The following is an 18,870-nucleotide window of genomic DNA, read 5'->3' as shown; positions in this document are numbered from 1 at the left end:
GTTGGATAAAGAACAATGTATTGTTTTCCTGCTTCTAAAGAACTTGCCAGATTGGATAACTAAATACAGGATAAAGGAAAATCAGTTTCTGCAAAATCAAGGAAGCCTGTTAGTAGAAGAGAACTTGCCTGTCTTAACAAGTTTGAGTTGAAACTGAGAATTGACAGTGAATGGAAAATTTCTGGCAGTTTCTTTTTTTAGTTATATGCCACAAGCCTGAATCATTTTCAGAATCACGCTATCTTTATTAATTAAACCAGGGCAACTATGAATAGAAAGGTCTTTCACCAGCTCCAAACTTTACAGGGAAGGATGTAGAGGTGGTTGGGAGAATATAAAGAGACTCTCAATCTAGTGTTCATAAGCAATCCAATAACTGAAGATCATAATATAGAGTCAACGAAATATAGTGCCTTTGTCTCATGAACTTTGTCCGTGTTTCTTACTTTTTATTGGATAATAAATTCTTGTGCAATTTAGAATACCAAATACAACAGTAACTCCCTTTACAATGACTTCCCCTTTATGAAGCATGAAAGATACTTTTTGTTTTGTTTTATTTTATTATTATTATTATTATTTGCAGATTTTTTTTTATTTGAATTAGAAACAAAATTGTTTTACATGTCAATCCCAGGTCCCTCTCCTTCCCCTCCTCCCACCTCCCCCTATCTAAAACCCTACTCCCCCTGGAGGGTGTCATCAGAGTCTGTCATGTCCTTTGGGATAGGGCCTAGGCCCACCCCCATGTGTCTTGGCTCAGGGAGTATTCCTCTATATGGAATGGGCTCCCAAAGTCCACACCTATACTAGGGATAAGTACTGAATTTCTACAGGAGGTCCCATAGATTTCTGAGGTTTCCTCACTGAAACCCATGTTCCTGGGGTCTGAATTAGTCCCATTCTGGTATCCCAGCTGTCAGTCTGGGGAGCAAGAGCTCCCCGATGTTCAGGTCAGCTGTTTCTGTGGGTTTCACCAGCCTGGTCTGGACCCCTTTGCTCTTCACTCGTCCTTCTCTGCAACTGGATTCCAGTTCAGTTCAGTGATTAGTTGTGAGTGTCTGCTTCTACTTCTACCAGCTGCTGGATGAGGGCTATCAGGTGGCATATAAGTAAGTCATCAATCTCATTATCAGGCGAGTGCATTTAAGGTAGCCTCTCCTCTATTGCTTAGATTGTCAGCTGGTGTCATCTTTGTAGGTCTCCAGACATTTCCCTAGTGCCTGATTTCTCTGTAAACCTAAAATGTCTCCCTCTATTATGGTATCTCCATTCTTGTTTTCTTCTGTTCTTCCCCCAACTCAACCTTTCTGCTCCCTCACGTCCTCCTCACCCCTCCTCTTCTCCCCTTCTCATTCTCCTAGCTCCCTCCCCTTTTTGTTTTGTTTTTCAAGACAGGTTTTCTCTATGTAGCAGCTTTGGCTGTCCTGGAACTCATTTTGTAGACCAAGCTGACCTCAAACTCAATGATCTGCCTGCCTTTACCTCCCTAGTGCTGGGATTACAGGCATGTACCACCACCGCCCTGCTAAAGCATGAAAGATACTTTAGTTTTATAACTTAAGCATCACTTTAGAAAACCATAATTTGGGGCTGGAGAGATGGCTCAGGAGTTGAGAGCACTAACTGTTCTTCCAGTAGATCTGGGTTCAGTTCTCAATACTCACAGGACAACTCACAACTTCCTGTAACACCAAGATCTGACACCCTCACACAGACATACATGCAGGCAAAATACCGAAGCACATAAAATAAAAATAAATTATTAAAAAAGAAAGAAAACCACAATTCATTTTATACTTTTTGGCACTTTTATTAAAAACTAATACTTGAATTTTATTTTTTAGCTAATCATGTAAAAAGCAGAATTTTGGTCTGTAACAAGATTTAGTAGTCTGAAACACAAACTTACATAAGCTTTGGATATGAAGTAAAATTTCACCTTAGCTTCTGTTAACTGACCCAGAGTAGACAACATTGTACAGTTCATAATGCATCTTATGGTGGGGTGAAAAGGCAACTGTAGCCTCTTCTCTAAAATAGAAAAATCAGCTAGAAGGAAAGCTTCTGGAACCTACTGTGGACTGAGTTGTTGGAGATTAGTTCCTCTGTAGTCCTCCTTGATGGCAATTGCCCTAGTTGCCCTCCAGGCCAATGAATCCGCCTGGCTACAGTCCAGGGTGAATCAGGAGACAGCCTCTGCTGCATTTGCTTCATCCTTAATTCCATCTAGAAAGGTTGTGGAAGGAAGCAGTGGGGGGGGGGGGGATGATTTTTATCTCTACTCAGCCTACACCTGCTGTAAAGTGTTCAGGAAAAGAAAATAGACTGGACTCAACTTGTAAGTTACATAGTTCACTCCCCAGGCTTTCTGAAAGTTAGCTTGTTGAAAGAACTAGTGACTCAGCTTCAAAGATAAATAAGTACCACCCACATCACCCTTTGTGCCCAGAAACAGTACTTTCCAAACCCAGAGGGTAGCCACAATCGTGGTTTTGACTACATTAAGACTAGCTTAGGAAACTTAGAAACACTTCATTTTATTGTATGGATTTTTTTTTTAAGCTTCCCCCCACCCCCATAAAACTAAAGACATTTCTCCAAAGGGAGAGAGTCTTCCTTAGTCATCTATGCTATCCATCCTTAAACTGATGAATGCTTTAAAGCAATTTGGGTAGATTTCTTTTCAGTTTGAAAGTTTTCTTCCTTGGCACAGCAGACTTCAATACCTGTAATTGACCATTAATTATATTCATCTCTGCTTGGATTAATTTAGTGACCTGCTAACAGTCATCAGCAAGTACTGAGCTATAAAGCATATGGATAATTATTATGTTAATGAATATATGCTCCTCCAAATACTACAATCACCAACTATTAAGTTATCTTGGATTATGACTAATGGAGTTCAGCCCTTGCTTTCTCACATCAGGGATGACTGCACAGTCTGTTCTCCAGGCATATTCTCTCTGAAGCTTTTCTTTAATTCTAGGAGCCAGAATACATGCACAACATAACATCAGCTTATTTGTTTTTATTTTTGCTTTTTTAAGGCAGGGTCACTCTATATAGTGCTGGCTGCCCTAGAATTTGCTATGTAGACAAGCCTCGTCTTGAACTCACAGAGATCTACCTGCCTCTGCCTCCCAAGGCCTGGCTTTAAAGACATTCATGACAGCATCTAGCTCAGTTTGTTTTCTTTTCCATTTTTGTTTGTTTGTTTTGTTTTGTTGTATGTTTGTTTTTCATGACAGGGTTTCTCTATGTAGCCCTTGCTGTCCTGGAACTTGCTCTGTAAACCAGGCTGGCCTTGAACTCAGAGAGCCTCTGCCTCCCTGGTGCTGGAATTAAAGGTATGCTGCACTGTGGCCCAGCCCCTGATTGTTTTTTAGTTCTCTATCTGCATGTACACCTTTATGCCAGAAGAGAGCATCATATCCCAGTGTAGATGGCTGTGAGTCACCCTGTGGTTGCCAGGAATTGAATCAGGACCTCTGGAAGAGCAGTCAATGCTCTTAACCTCTGAACCCAAAAACTGTTCAATTCCTAAGGAGGTAAAAAAAACTTAAACCAGTAAGGGTTGTAATTTTCTGTTTTTCTTTCTCTTGTTTAAGATTTCCACTCCAGGGGCTGGAGAGATGGCCCAGAGGTTAAGAGCACTGGCTGCTCTTCCAGAGGTCCTGAGTTCAATTCCCAGCAACCAACCACATGGTATCCCACAACCATCTGTAGTGAGATCTAGTGCCCTCTTGTGGCCTGCAGACATACATGCAGGCAGAACACTATATACATCATAAATAAATTTTTAAAAAAATTTAAAAAAAAAAAAAAAAAAAAAAGGATTTCCATTCCACAACCCCATATGCCACCCATCTGTAGTAATAACAATCTTCTGTAATGCTTTGCAATTTACCTTACCTTTTTTCATGTATTATTAATTTTTGTTTGACTATCTGTGTGTTTTTTGTTTGGGGATAGGATCTCACTGTGTATGTCTTGAGATATATGTATATATTCATTCTAAACAGGCTGGCCTTGAACTCAACACAGTTCTGCCTGTCTCTGCAACCTGAGTGTTGTGGTTAAAGATGCACACCACCACACTTGGCCATTTCTTAAAATCTGCAGTTTAAGGCCAGAGCACACACATTTAATCCCAGCTCTCAGTGGGCAGAGGATGGTGGATCTCTGAGTTCAAGACCTGCCTGGTCTAAAGAGCAAGTGACAGGATGGTTTGGACTACACAGAGAAATCCCATCTCAGAAACTCAAGACAAAAAATCTCCAGTTAAAAGGACTAAAATGTGTTGGGCTGGAGAGATGGCTCTGGAATTAAGAGCATGAACTCAGAGAATCTGAGTTCATTTCCCAACACCCACATTATTCCTTAAAACATCTGTAGCTTTACTCCCAGGGGATCTGACACCCTCTTCTGGCCTCCAGGTGCTGTAATGTTCATGGGTTGCACAGATACACATGTAGGCTCATATTCACTCATATTCATAAAATAAAAATGCAGGAAAAATAGAGGTAGTATGAAAACCTAGAGTCAGATGAACCTGTCAAGTTCTCAAAGCTAATGTTACACGGGAGCAGAATCATTACTTGAACTTGGGTCTTCTGATCCAGTTTCTTCGGTGCTCCATTCTGAGGTGCCTGTTTTCCTGCCTTTATTCCACAATAAAGGATGGGCCAAGCAAAAGTAGATCAAATAGAATGTATTCTGTTTCCGGTGCTTTACAGCAAGCATTTGTGATTCTTATGGTATAAATATAGTTGGCAAAAAGTAAAAAATTATAACAATTCTTGTTTTCTTTTCTTATTTTTGTTTTGTTTTTTGTTTGTATGTCTGTCTGTTTTTTCAAGATGGGTTTCTCTGTGTTGAGTTCCCTGGCTGTCCTGGAACACACTCTGTAGATCAGGCTGGCCTTGGATTCAGAGATCATCCTGCTTCTACCTCCTGAGTGCTGGGATCAAAGGTGTGCACCATCACCTGCCCAACACATTCTTGTTTTCTAATTCCAGCTGTGAATTAATTGAAATCCCTCACATCTGCCTTAATAAAACATAATGTACTTGTTATGTACCAATGTCATTTTGGTGAAATTTATAGCTTTGCTAGGATCAAATTGGTCTCTACTTAGAGCTTTCTTTTGCTCATTTCAACTCTGGCTTCCTTCTAAGCAGCAGGTTGAGAAATCTGATTAGTCAGGAGGCAGCCTGTATAGGCATATTGTAAAGACTTGTTTTCAGATGTCCAGTGAAGGGTCAAACCAGGTAAATATGCAAGTACCACAGTGACTTCAAAAGAAAAACTTGGGAGGGGCTGGAGAGATGGCTCAGAGGTTAAGAGCACTGACTGCTCTTCCAGAGGTCATGAGTTCAATTCCAAGCAACCACGTGGTGGCTCACAACCATCTGTTATGAGAGCCGGTGCCCACTTCTGGTGTGAAGATATACATGGAAGCATAATGTTGTGTACATAATAAATAAATAAAATCTTTAAAAAAAAAGATTTTTTTGAAAAGATAACTTGGAGCAAGTAGAGAAAAAATTGGAAAATGTTCCATCAGAGCTTTTCAACTTGGGCCAGTAACATTTGTAGAGCCTTGTTTAGATTGTGTTGTGATATGCTGGACTGAGCGTCTGATGATATGGCTTTGCTCTTCTCTGGGACTAATTTACTTTGTCTTTTCCAACCCAGCTTCAGACACTGATTCAGGAGACTGACCCTGGAGCAGATTACCGCATTGATCGAGCTTTGAATGAAGCTTGTGAATCTGTAATACAGACAGCCTGCAAACACATACGATCTGGAGACCCAATGTAGGTTCTCTTACTTGTAGCACTATCCATATTGTATTGTATTGTATTTGACAGCACAAAGAACATTCCCTTTAATTACTTTTGAGTAGCTTAACATCTTGACTGAAATTTTGTTGAACGGGGACACATACCAAACTTTTGTTAAAACTACTATTGAAATTGAGACTTCTGATATGCCTCATCCATGATAAAGAGACATCTAAACCCAGAGCTGTGATGGTATTTGTGGACAATGTCTGGGCATATATGGACCTCTCTTAGTCACTGACTAACTTCCTATAGTGCAGAAGCACTCAGGATAAAGTGACATTATACACTGGCACTCTATCCTTTTCATCCTTTTGAACATTGGCTACTTGAAAATCATCAGAAAGCAGTTGATCATAATTGAGACCAAAGACAAGATGCAATATTTAGAAGCTATGGCCACAGGCAAACTGAATAGTAGCATTTTATCCAAGATATCAAAAAGCTAATTAAATGCTCAAATTAATATAAAATATTTGATTTTCATTCTTTTTATTCCATATGATATGAAAACAGGTCCTAAAAACAGATTGCAAATAAGAACAGGTTTCCTGTTCTACATAACTTTATTTCTTTGCTTGTTTGTTAGGATTTTTGTTTTCTTTTTTAGTTTTTCTAAACAGTGTTTCTCTGTATAGCCCTGGCTCTCCTGAAACTTGCTTTGTGGACCAGGCTGGCTCCCAACTCAGAGATTGCCTGCCTGCCTCTGCCTCCTGAGTACTGGTCTTAAAGGCATGAGTCACCTCTGCTGGCTACATAACTCTTTATAGCAGTGCCTAACAATAAAGTGAATGCAGTCAGGGTTTATTACCATTCTTCTGTGTGAAAGCTCCCACTGCTCATGTTGCAATAGGAAATTAAAACAGAATTCTTGCTTAAAAGCTTTTTATATTTAAAGGAGGTGTACGTGCATACATAAACTAAGGGTGTTTATAGTATAATAACAGAAAAGGGGCAGGGGAAAAGAAGGAGATATATTTTATGTGTATGGTGTTTTCCCAGCATACATGTCTGACCTACCTGCTTGCCTGGTAAAACACAGTGTCTAGAAGGGAACATCAGATTCCCTGGAACCAGAGCAGTTATGGGGGTGCTGGGAATTGAGCTGAGAGCTGTTGAAGAGCAATCAGTGCTCTTAAACACTGACACATCTCTCCATCCCCAGCACTTTGATTATGTACATTGTGTAGCCTTTTGCTAGGTCTTGATTTGAACAAACATGTAAAAAGACATGAGCTAGTTGAAAATATTTGAGGGGGGAACACAGGATTTTATTTTAAATGAAGGATTTGCCTTTTGTTGTTGCTGTGGATATGATAATGATCTCAAATTTTAGAGAAGTAGTTTAGAGAATTACTGAGAATTACCTTGATTATCAGCAAGAGACACTGAGTTAAAACAAATTTGGTTATAGGTTCACAGGAGGTCCAGGGAGGAAGAGTGGTCAGTACACTATTTTCTACTCTTGTATAAATTGGAAAGTTTTCATAGTAAATGATTAAAAACAAAGCTGCTACATAGATCTTATGTTTGCAGAATTTGAAGTGCAAAATGACTTAAAGCTGGTAAAAGAAATAATTATTGTAAAGTTAAGTTAATTTGTGTGAATCTCAGAAAAATAAATCATGTCACCGTAGGGAAATACTGTATTGAAATAAGATTTTTGGAGCCTGTCATCAGAATGTTTCTTTCATTATAATTAATTTCACCTTGTTATGGCCAGGATTCTTTCATGTTTGATGGAACATTTATATACAGAGAAAATGGTAGAAGACTGTGAACACCGACTCCTAGAGCTGCAGTATTTTATCTCTCGGGATTGGAAGTGAGTATTTTACAACCAGAGGAATGCATTGCCTTATTCTGTCTCCTTGTGTGGTCAGTATCTAGTGGATGGGTGTGCATGTGGGGAAGAATTAATAGTTTAGCAGTATGTACCTATGCATAATGTGTGTGAGTTTGTTTGCCACAGTGAACATGTGGGAGTCAGAGGACAACTTGATGGAGTCATTCATTTTCTCCACTCTTATATAGGCTCTGAGGATCAAACTGTGGTCACCAGGCTTGCACCATAAAGTGCTTTAACCATGGAACCATCTCACCACCCACATGTGTGGCATTTTTTTTTTTTTTTTTTTTGGTTTGGTTTGGTTTTTGGTTTTTCGAGACAGGGTTTCTCTGTGTAGCTTTGGAGCCTATCCTGGCACTCACTCTGGAGACCAGGCTGGCCTCGAACTCACAGAGATCCGCCTGCCTCTGCCTCCCAAGTGCTGGGATTAAAGGTGTGCACCACCAACGCCCAGCCCCCACATGTGTTTTTAAACCCAGAGCTTCATACTTAGTATATACTCCTCTACTAAGCTGTGTCCCCATATCCCACTTTTATATTTTATGATAATCAGTAACAAATTAAGTTCTTTTCAAATTCTAGGATAGCTAACTATCTCCAACCCCCAGAAAACCTATTCTTACTACTTGTAGAGCAGTATATAAAGCAGAGTCAACCCACTGCCAGTCTGTAGGGATGCCAAGCATCCCTAGTCACCACTACTTTGGAAGTTGCACTCAAACCATTTCTGATACCACAAATATCTATTGGGAGAATAAGTCCTAGTACCCCTGCAGACAGCAAGAGCATCTTCATTTTTGGGGGGTTTTTTTGTTTTGTTTTGGTTTGGTTTGGTTTTTCGAGACAGGATTTCTCTGTGTAACTTTGGAGCCTGTCCTGGCACTCTCTCTGGAGACCAGGCTAGCCTCAACTCACAGAAATCCGCCTACCTCTGCCTCCCAAGTGCTGGGATTAAAGGCGTGTGCCACCAACGCCCATTGAGCATCTTCAGTTTTGACTCTAAAAAGAGAATGGTACATAAATGACAATTAGATTTTTTTTAATCCCCCTCTCATCCTGTTATCAAAATAAAAAGAAAGGATGAAATAGGGGAGTGCTCTCTTCCTGTTTACATACAGAATCACTGTAGTTTTTGGCTTTGTTCACCTCTTCATTCTGTGCTTTTTTTTTTTTTTTTTAGTTAATGTCACTTGATTTATTATGTATAAAGTGTTCTGTCTGCATATATGCTTGCACACCGGAAGAGGGCACCAAATCTCATTACAGATGGTTGTGAGGCACCATGTGTTTGCTGGGAATTAACTTAGGACCTCTGGAAGAGCAGTCAGTGCTCTTAACCTGTGAGCCCTCTCCCAGCCCTGTGCTTGCTGTTTTTTTTTTTTTCTTTTCCTTCTGCAGTGCCTGCTGACACTGGGTTCTACTGCTGCTTCTGCCTCCCATACTCAGATGCTTCCTGTTTAACTTGCTTAAATCACTGTACTATGGTCTTTACTCTTTTTTGATGATTAATTTATGTTTTGTTCACATGTGTCAGTGGAAAAAGGTTACTTGAGGTTTTTATAGATTAGTCTGGAAGGCCAGGCATTGTGGCACATGAGTGCATGTGTATATAAATGAGACTGAAACAGAACTATTGCAAGTTCAAGACTGCCCTTGACTACATAGCAAGACCCTGTTTCAAATAAACAAATGGGTATGGAAAAGATCAAAGGAAATTGGATGATAGTTTTTCCAAGCTTCCTCAAGCCATCTGAACTGAAGTAACTTGATGCTGTTAAGACAGTGGCATCTCCTCCTCTCAACTCTTTCTCCTGTGATCAAAAATGTGCTTTATAATCTCTTAAAAGCTTAATACTATCCTCTCCTGCCATTAAATAGGGCTCCCTACAGTTGACAATAGAATGTGAACAATTAGGTATCCCTTGGTCTGACTGAAGCAAAGAAGCAGGTTCATACATGTTCCACTGTCCTCAGATGATTCAAAGTTAAATGCTTTACATAATTTGATAAGCAATTTTCAAGCAAATTTAAAAATCCATTACTTTATCTTCCATAAGAAGATGATGAGAACATTTTTGTTGTTGAGTATTCTGAGTAGGAGACTGTTTGACCTGTCATTTCCTGATCTTATTAGAGCTAATGCCTCTGATAGAGTTGCGCTGCATTCATCCTAGGAAAAAGTACATAGTGAAAGATTGCCTAGGCTAACAACAAACCTAGTTTTACTCTGTTGCCTGGCTTGCTGAGTCTTATAGTAATAGGTACCTTACAGACTCAGAATGACATCTTTGGGGGAAACTAGATATCTTTTGTATGAAGGTTAACAACTTTTTATACAATGACTGTTGTGTCATTATGATTAGCATTCAGAGTGGAGTGTGGCTGCTTGTGCCTCGTTTCCCAGTTTAGCAAGTGGAGGCAGGAGAACCAAGAGTTCATCCACAGCTACATAGCAGCTCCAAAGCCACCTGAGCTATATGGGACCTTGTCTGAAAGAAAGAAAAAAATAAAACAAACAATAGCAAAGACTCTTAGCATGTATGAGAAGGACAATATAGGAAGTAGTGCTCTCTTTCACTCTTAACCTTCTAGGTTGGACCCTGTTTTATACCGAAAGTGCCAGGGAGATGCTTCTCGCCTTTGCCATACCCATGGTTGGAATGAGACCAGTGAACTTATGCCCCCTGGAGCTGTGTTTTCCTGCTTATATAGACATGCCTACCGTACAGAAGAACAGGGAAGAAGGGTATGCGATTGCCTTGGTTTCTTCCTAATGCCATTTGTTTCCTACCTATTGTTCTGGTGTCTGTCATCACAAGTAAGCCTTTCTGATGTATGTGGTGGGATGGGAGGGTGTGGTCCTACTAGAAACATAATCATTCAGTGAGTATCACTCTGGTACAATTGTCCACCAGCTTCTTTTCTGTGGGTTGGGTTTTTTGTTTGTTTGTTTGTTTTAAACAAAGTATATGGGGAAACATTTCCAGGTTTGCTCTCTAAATTTCCAAAGTACAAATCACAAATGGACAATTAAATTCTGCTGTTCTAACTTTATTTAGCTTTAAAGATCCATTAGAAGCTTTTAGCAAATGGTTTTCTAGACTTCTGCCTTTGGCAGCCAAACACAAGTGCTTTGTATTAACGAGATCTCTCTGGCAATGCACTAGTTGGAGCACAAGCTTCAGTACCAGCTTCTTGGCATTTTCCTGCCCCAGTTGCCACCCTTTGGTGAGATATTTGTGCGAACTTAGCTGTCTTCTGGTACCACACAGATATGCTGTTTACTGTCATTCTGAGACACGGTTGAATGTAGCTATTTTATAACTTTACATTCCTGAGTACAGGTACCCTGCTGAGCCTAGTGTAACTGTCTAGGATTCAGAACCAGGAGATACAATTAAAAAGTATCACTCTTTAATTTCTAAAAGCCTGGCCCAATCTTTTATTCTAGTTTTTATTCTATCAGAAAACATAGTATTTCTCATTAGCCACAGATGTTCCCATATCTGGTATCTGGCTAGTCACAACAGTAGAAGGCTCTTTCTCTTGTAAATAAAGATAGAGTAGAATCTCTTGTGCTAACTTTTTAGATTTTTTTTATTACATTTTTATTTTATGTTCACATACACAGACACTTGTCATGGTGTACATGTAGAAGCCAGGAACAACTTGCAGAAGTTTGTTTCTTCTTTCACCGTGTAAGCCCCAGGGATCATCAAGCTCAGCAGAGGTCCCTTTATCCACTAAACCACCTCGCCATGCCCCTTGTGGGACTTTACAACATACTTTTACAGGATTGAACCGAAATTCACAGAACATAAAATTAGCCCTTTAAAGGAAAAAAATCAGTGGTATTGCACAAATAGTGTCAAGATATTGTGTGACTCGAAAAGGGAACCTCTTGGGCCTGACTCTGGGTAAATGTGCTTGTTGCCAAGCCTGATGCCCTGAGTTCAGCCTCCATAGCCCACGTAATAAAAAGCAAGAACAGACGCCTATTAAGTTGTCTTCTGATCCACACATGTGCCATGGTACTTGCTCAGCTGCTATATACACAGGAACAAATAAGTAAATAAATAGATGTATTTTTTAAAAAAATAAAATGAAACCCATACCCACTAAGGCATTACATCTGTGTCCTTGTCACAGGTATGTGTTTTTTATGGGCATTTAAAAGTATTAGTATTCTGTTCATTCTCCATAATTTGCCTATAATATACAGCCCTGGATGTGTATTTGATGTTGTTGTTACCTGTGTGCACCATGTATGTATAAGTCTTGCCTGAATCATATCTAGTATTTTACTATACTCAGAGAGTAGCAAGATAATGTTGCTAAACAAAACCCTACTTTGAATGGATCTAGTTCACTTTTTTTTTTTTAAGGTACTGTCAGAAAAGGACACCATGTATATAGTTTAATGGAAAGTGCTGACTGTATAACTGCTTGGAGAACTGTGAACTTCCTCCAGCAACTCCCTAAAGCATTCACTTCTTATCCTAGAAAATATAATTTGGTATCAAGTTTGGGAAGTAAACTACAGGGCTAGTTATTAGTTTGCTGATAAGAGATTTGTTCTGTCTAGGGACTTTATATATTTATTTGTGTTTAAATTTTTTGCTCATTCTTATGTAGCTTTCACGAGAATGCCGAGCTGAAGTACAAAGGATCCTACACCAGCGTGCCATGGATGTTAAGCTGGATCCTGCCCTCCAGGATAAGTGCCTGATAGACCTTGGGAAATGGTGTAGTGAGAAAACAGAGACTGGGCAGGTTGGTGATGGAGCTTCCATTTGCTTTCTCTAATCATAATGTTAGTGGCTCATATTTAATGTAAAGTACCCATGAAGTCCATCTCAATGTTTGCTTGTATGATCTATTATATTTTCAGTTTTCTTTCTAGAAGAAACCCACCAGAGAGTTTTCTTTGTTTCTTTTTTGCTTTTATGTAAGAATAGTTATATTTTTCATATGCTTTAATGTTATGGTTTCTTTATTATTAGAGTTGATTATTTTCCCTCTTGTGTAATGTTTAGAACCAAGGGGACTGGGGAGATGGCTTAGAGGTTAAGAGCACTTATTACTCTTTCAGAGGACCCAGGTTCAATTCCTAGGACCTACACGGCAGCTCACAACTATCTGTGACTCCAGTTCCAGGGGATCCAATGTCTCCTTCTGACCTTTGAAGGCCCAGGCATGCACATGTTACACATATATACATTTAGGAAAAACACTTATGTATTTGAACTAAAAGAAATCTAAAAATTTTTAGAAAGAAAGAAATCTTAGAGCCAGAGTGTCCTGCTATGACAAGTATATGTGGTAGGCATTTTTTTGTACTAGTCATTCCATTTTCCTTAGCATATTTCCATTTTCTTTCCTCACTTTAACTCATTTTATTTTCTAGGGTTTTTTTGTTTGTTTGTTTTTGTTTTTGTTTGTTTGTTTGTTTGTTTGGTTTTTTTTTTTTTTTTTTTTTTTTTTTTGGTTTTTCGAGGCAGGGTTTCTCTGGCACTCGCTCTGGAGACCAGGCTGGCCTCAGACTCACAGAAATCCGCCTGCCTCTGCCTCCCAAGTGCTTGGATTAAAGGCCACCAACGCCTGGCTTGTTTTCTAGTTTTTAACTCTATTTTCTAACATTTATGGGCTGCATTAAGTCCTTTTGTGATTGCAAGAGAGTTTTGTGATATATATGTGTAAATGTTTTGGGGTGCACCAGTAGATAATGTGCTTACCCTAGGACAGTTGTAAAAGATGCATGGAAATGTATTAATTTTCCACTTAGTTGAAAGTCATACACAACTAGAAGCGGTAGCACATGCCCTTAATCTCAGAACAGTTTGGAGGTAGAAACAAGATAACAAAGATAGCTTTTGCAGCCAGTCATGACTCCACCTTTAATACCAGCACTCAAGAGGCAAAGGCAGGTGAATCTCTGTGAGTTTAAGGCCAGTCTGGTGTATATAGTAAGATCCTGTCTCAAAAAAAACAAAAACGTTGTTATAGCTCTTAGAGTGTTCTGTGCTAGGAGCTTACACTCATAAATTGCCCATGCTTCTGTAAATAAGCCCTTATGTAAGCCTCTATAAGCATCCCTAATTGCTGGGTCCCATAGAGAAACATACCAAAAAAGTGTCCTGTTGGAGTTAGACATTCTTTTTTTTTTTTTTTTCTTGTTTGTTTGTTTTTGTTTTTTGTTTTTCAAGGAAAGGTTTCCTGTGTAACAGCTCTGGTAGTCCTGGAACTAGCTCTGTAGCCCAGGCTGGCCAAGAACTCATGAGAGAACTCACAGAGCTCTGCCTGCCTCTGCCTCCCAAGTGCTGGGATTAAAGTTGTGAGCCACCACCACTTGGCTGGAGTTGGACATTTTAAGAAATAACATAATTATTTACCAAGGCTATTGGCTGCAAGAATATGATTTTCATCACTTGTTTCCTGAGCCTGCTCTAATTGGGTTTATGACTAGAAAATGCGTATAGTTTAGCCTTCTGCTGCCTCTGTCTAATATAACAAGAACACAAATGTGTTGATATAGAATCCCAGAAAAGGTTTTCTTCACACCATTCTATAAGGTAAATTTTCAGAAACCCCAACTACATTGTGGCCCATTACTGTGAAACTAAACCTAAGAATAGATTCCATGGATAAAGTTTTTCTTGTTATCTGTTTGTCTTACTTGCAGAAATTTGATGCATTTCCTTTGAGTCATCCCCTCTCCAATTCTGTCTGTTGTAATTCCTCCAATCCTTCTCCTGTCTTCCTATTCTAAGTCTAAAACAGATTCCTGGAAGAGTGGTCAGTATGTTGAATCTGAGCTCTTAGTAGAGCATTCTGCTGAGAAGTAGTTTTTGGTAGCTTTGGGAGAGTGACCTGGTGTTGGGGGATATCCTTCTGTATATATGTTTCTCTTCTTGATTGATGAATAAAACACTGATTGGCCAATAGCAGGACTAGGAGACAAGGAGAATGCTGGGGAGAGGAGCAGAGAGGTGCCAATGGAGTAATAGATCTGGGCATTCTCCAGTAAGCCAAGACCATATGGAAATACATAGATTAATAGAAATGAGTTAATAGTTTAGACAGAGCTAGCCAATAAGAAGCCCTAGCCATCGGCCAACAATTTTATAATTAATATAGCATCCATGTGTTTATTTGGGGCTGAAGTGGCTGTGGGACCTGGCAGGACAAGAAACTCCAGCAACAGACCTGGTACTATACTTAAAATTCTAAGCAGCTAAAAGGAAGTGAATAGTTAGGCTGTATATAAGGCAGCATCGGCTCAGTGTCTAAAGCCCAGACAAAATACCCTTTAAGGTTTTGGTTTGTGGTTAAAGGGTCTAGAGAAACTAGCTTGTCGGTTAAGAGCACTGGATTGTCTTCTAGAGGATATGAATTCAATTTCCAGCACCCATGTGGTAGCTTACAACCATCTATAACTCCGATTCCAAGGAATCTGACTCCCTCTTCTAGCCTCTGCTGCCCTATGGCATTCAAGTGGCACACATGAATGTAGGCAAACCACTTTCACATATCAATTTTTTTTTTTTAATAGCCTGCTGAAGTTTATAGTTTGAAGGTACCTGGGTAGTTCCTGTTGCACTTGTAAGTTTTAGCTTTCTGAATTTGGATGGCTTAGAGTACTACTTGGCCTTCTCAACTACTGTGTTACATCAAGTAACAGGGTACATGTTAGTTTTAATCAGATAAAGCTTTTGTGATGTTTAGTAAGGTGGTTTCAAAAGGGAGGCAAGTACAAAGGAGGCAGACACAGTGTCCTACCTTCCCCTATTTGCATACACGATTGAACACCAAGGGGTTGCCTTTTTATGTTCAGGAGCTTGAGTGCCTCCAGGATCATCTTGATGACTTAGCTGTGGAATGCAGAGATATAGTGGGCAACCTCACCGAGTTAGAGTCTGAGGTAAGTAATAAGTAGCTCCCTGGGGGAGAGGTGCTGCCAGCAGCCTGGTCTTTATTACTTAGCTCTTTTGTTTCCTTACTCTTGAGAGTACAGATTCTTTGTCAGCCAAAAGAACCTAATCAATCTTTCTCTATTTACTTTATAAAGAAGCACATTGTGCTGAGTCCTGACCCCTTCAGTCACAGCTCCAGGAAACTATCTATGCAGTTAGCTGTTTGGTTTTTCTTCAGTTATCAGTTATTAGACCTTTTCTCACTTGAGAAAAGATGGCTTCTGCACTTCAGGTCTCTGAATCACATTGAAAAGCAATCTAAGCAGTGATAGTCTCTTATGCCTAAAGCTCTTTTAGTAAGGTCATTTGGTACTATTTGTATGCTTAATAAAGTCCTGGGACTTCCAGTTTATACACAAGAGACTGAATACATGTGTTTATCTCTATTATATCCTGAAACCTGCTAAAATTCAAAACATGAGATTAAAAAGCGTCATAAGTATAGACAATACTGTTCAGAAGTACAGAGATAATAAAAACTCCAAAGAATTTGCATGCTGTAATATTGCCAAATATTTCATCTCCCCTTTCTTTGTTTTTGGGGTTTTTTTTTGTTTGTTTTATTTACACACACACACACACACACACACACACACACACACACCCGTATAGCCTCCTCCATGCTTGGCTTTTATAAAGCAGAATGATTAATCTGTTTTATCTTCTACAGGATATCCAAATAGAAGCTTTGCTGATGAGAGCCTGTGAGCCTATAATTCAGAACTTTTGCCACGTAAGTGATGTCTGGGGGAAACAGATTACTAACAGAGCCACATTCAATGAGACTTTGAGCCTCAAAGGTGTGGGGTTCACTTCTGTCATCAACATAACTACTCTTGAATGATAACCAGCTTTAGCAAAGTGAAAGTTGCAACTGTAAACAAGATTGAGGAAGGGGCCAACAGCTTGGGGAGCCCTGATGATTGTAGAGATTGATTCCAGCAGTTAGTAGCTCATCCTGCAGATGAGCAGGTGTGTGACTTGCAGCAGTGGGTGAGGTGACTTTATAAGATGAGGTAACCGGGGCTGGAGAGATGGCTCAGAGGTTAAGAGCACTGGCTGCTCTTCCAGAGGTTCTGAGTTCAATTCCCTGCAACCGCGTGGTAACTCATAACCATCTATAGTGGGATCTGATGCCCTTTTCTGGTGTAAAGGTGTGCGTGCAGCTAGAGCACTCATTACATAAAATATGTAAATCTTTAAAAAAATAAAACTTATTTAAAAATGTTTTAAAGGAAAAGATACAAGAGAGAAAATCCAGGGTTTAGCTAAGTTGCTTCTCAGGAATTGTTAGCAATGATAGTAGCTTCCCTTTCTAGCTGTCTTTGTTATACCTCAATGCCAAGTAACTTCTTTTACTTTATTTCTTACTCTCTTTTTACCCAAATTGTATGAGTGGAGTAACCCTTAAGATCTGACAGCCAGGTATTATTATCCCTAAAGCTGCTGCTAGCATCATAGAAGGAAATAAGTAATAGTCCTCACAGTAGATGTTGTTGCTTCTTGCATTTTCTGCTGAATTTTTATCTTTCCTGGCTTCTCAAGCTTGTTTTTGAAGAACTTATGATGTATTTATTTTTTTTTGAAGGTTTCTAGAGTCACTCCTATTCACATTTTTTATGAATGGCACTATAGATTGATAGTTAATAATTACAAATAAAGTGTAAATGTGTACTGTCTTTCCCAGGATGTGGCAGACAACCAGATAGATTCTGGGGACCTGATGGAGTGTCTGATACAGAACAAACACCAGAAGGACATGAATGAGAAGTGTGCCATTGGAGTCACTCATTTCCAGCTGGTCAGTTGATTTCCTGTCTTGGCTGCTTCGATGATTAGTGAACATCTTCCTGCTTTGGAACAACCAAGCAGTTCTGCTCTTCTCATTATTTCCAATTATGTGCCCTATTTGAAACTTCTCTCAATAAATGTGACTTTTCTTAACTGTGGCCAGGCACTTTTCTCAGCTCCTTAGCATTCAATGACAAATGAGACATGGTCATTGTAGAGGGGATAGAGACAAGAGAGCAGGCACCTCCTGCTCTGGTTAATGCTCACATTAAGTGATACTTAATATCACAGGAGTCTGTTGTTTGTATAACTATTCAATGCACTAGCCTAGATATTCGTCAATACACTAGGCCCTGAGTCCTTTCTTCTACTCTACTGTGCTCTGCTCTGCTCTTTTTTTATTTCTTTCCCTCATTGTGTGCTGGAGATTGAAACTAGGGCCTCCCTTACAAGCAGTTTTCCACTGAACTAAATCCCTACACAGCATACCCCCTTTTATTCTTTTTAAATCATATAACTCAGATGTACTATTTGAATAATGTGGCTGGACCATATTCTTATAGTAACAGGAAGCTAAGGAAGTTTGGTGTAGCAAGCACTTTGTGCAGGGAGACTGATTGGTTAGTCAGCTGAGGTTGTGACTGCTTCTCAGAGAGTGTAGCCCACATGTTTGCATTCCATTATGTTAATGGACTCTCTTGCTGTGCTAGAATCTAGACTCTAGTAAAAGAAAGATGCCAGAACAGATATGGTATATATCATGGTTACAAAATCTGGGGTGGTGCAAAGAAGAAAAACAAAACAAGGGCAGGTGTTGGGGAATGAAAGGCCTACTAGTAGAGATGCTAAGAAATTGAACTAAAAAATAGAATTCCAGAGGAAATGGCAGTGTAAACTATGTGAAGATCTGCCAGAGGACACTTTTGACACAGTGAGCCCAGATGTGTGTTTTGAAGGACAGGAGGACCAGTGTGCTGTCATAGGGGGAGCCATGAGATCTCAGCAGATTACAGAAGTTCTCAGAAACAGTCTGGCCTCAAACTTGCAGTGTAGCCATGGATAACCTTGAACCTCTAATTTTCCTGTGCTGTATCTGTCTCCCAAGTGCTAGTATCATAGGCATGTGCCATCACATCACACCTGGCTTCTCTATGATACTAGGAATCAATCCTAGAGCATTGTGGCTGCCAGCAAAGCACTCTGTGGACTGAGTTGCGTCCTCAGCCTGTGATCAGTTTCTGGAAGTTGTATGGCTACACTGTAACTCATTGCAACAGAGCTAATTTTTTTTTCTCATGTTTTAGGTACAGATGAAGGATTTTCGATTCTCTTACAAATTCAAAATGGCCTGCAAGGAGGATGTGTTAAAACTTTGTCCCAACATAAAGAAGAAGTATGTATCTCT

The 18,870-nt window shown here is 39.6% G+C and overlaps 1 protein-coding gene across 1 annotated transcript in view; it reads left to right on the top strand.

The window, feature by feature from the left end:
- Positions 1–18,870, top strand: part of Glg1 (golgi glycoprotein 1) — a 97,826-nt gene that overhangs the window by 65,454 nt on the left and 13,502 nt on the right. The window contains 8 exon segments of the mRNA NM_001244273.1: positions 5,704–5,825; positions 7,576–7,677; positions 10,294–10,447; positions 12,337–12,474; positions 15,536–15,622; positions 16,345–16,407; positions 17,362–17,475; positions 18,770–18,858. Coding sequence (NP_001231202.1) covers positions 5,704–5,825; positions 7,576–7,677; positions 10,294–10,447; positions 12,337–12,474; positions 15,536–15,622; positions 16,345–16,407; positions 17,362–17,475; positions 18,770–18,858 — 869 coding nt within the window.

Source organism: Cricetulus griseus, chromosome 3, assembly GCF_003668045.3.
Source record: "Cricetulus griseus strain 17A/GY chromosome 3, alternate assembly CriGri-PICRH-1.0, whole genome shotgun sequence".
Lineage (NCBI taxonomy): Eukaryota > Metazoa > Chordata > Mammalia > Rodentia > Cricetidae > Cricetulus > Cricetulus griseus.
Note: the sequence above shows the minus strand (reverse complement) of the source record. Positions and strands in the feature narration are given on the sequence as shown.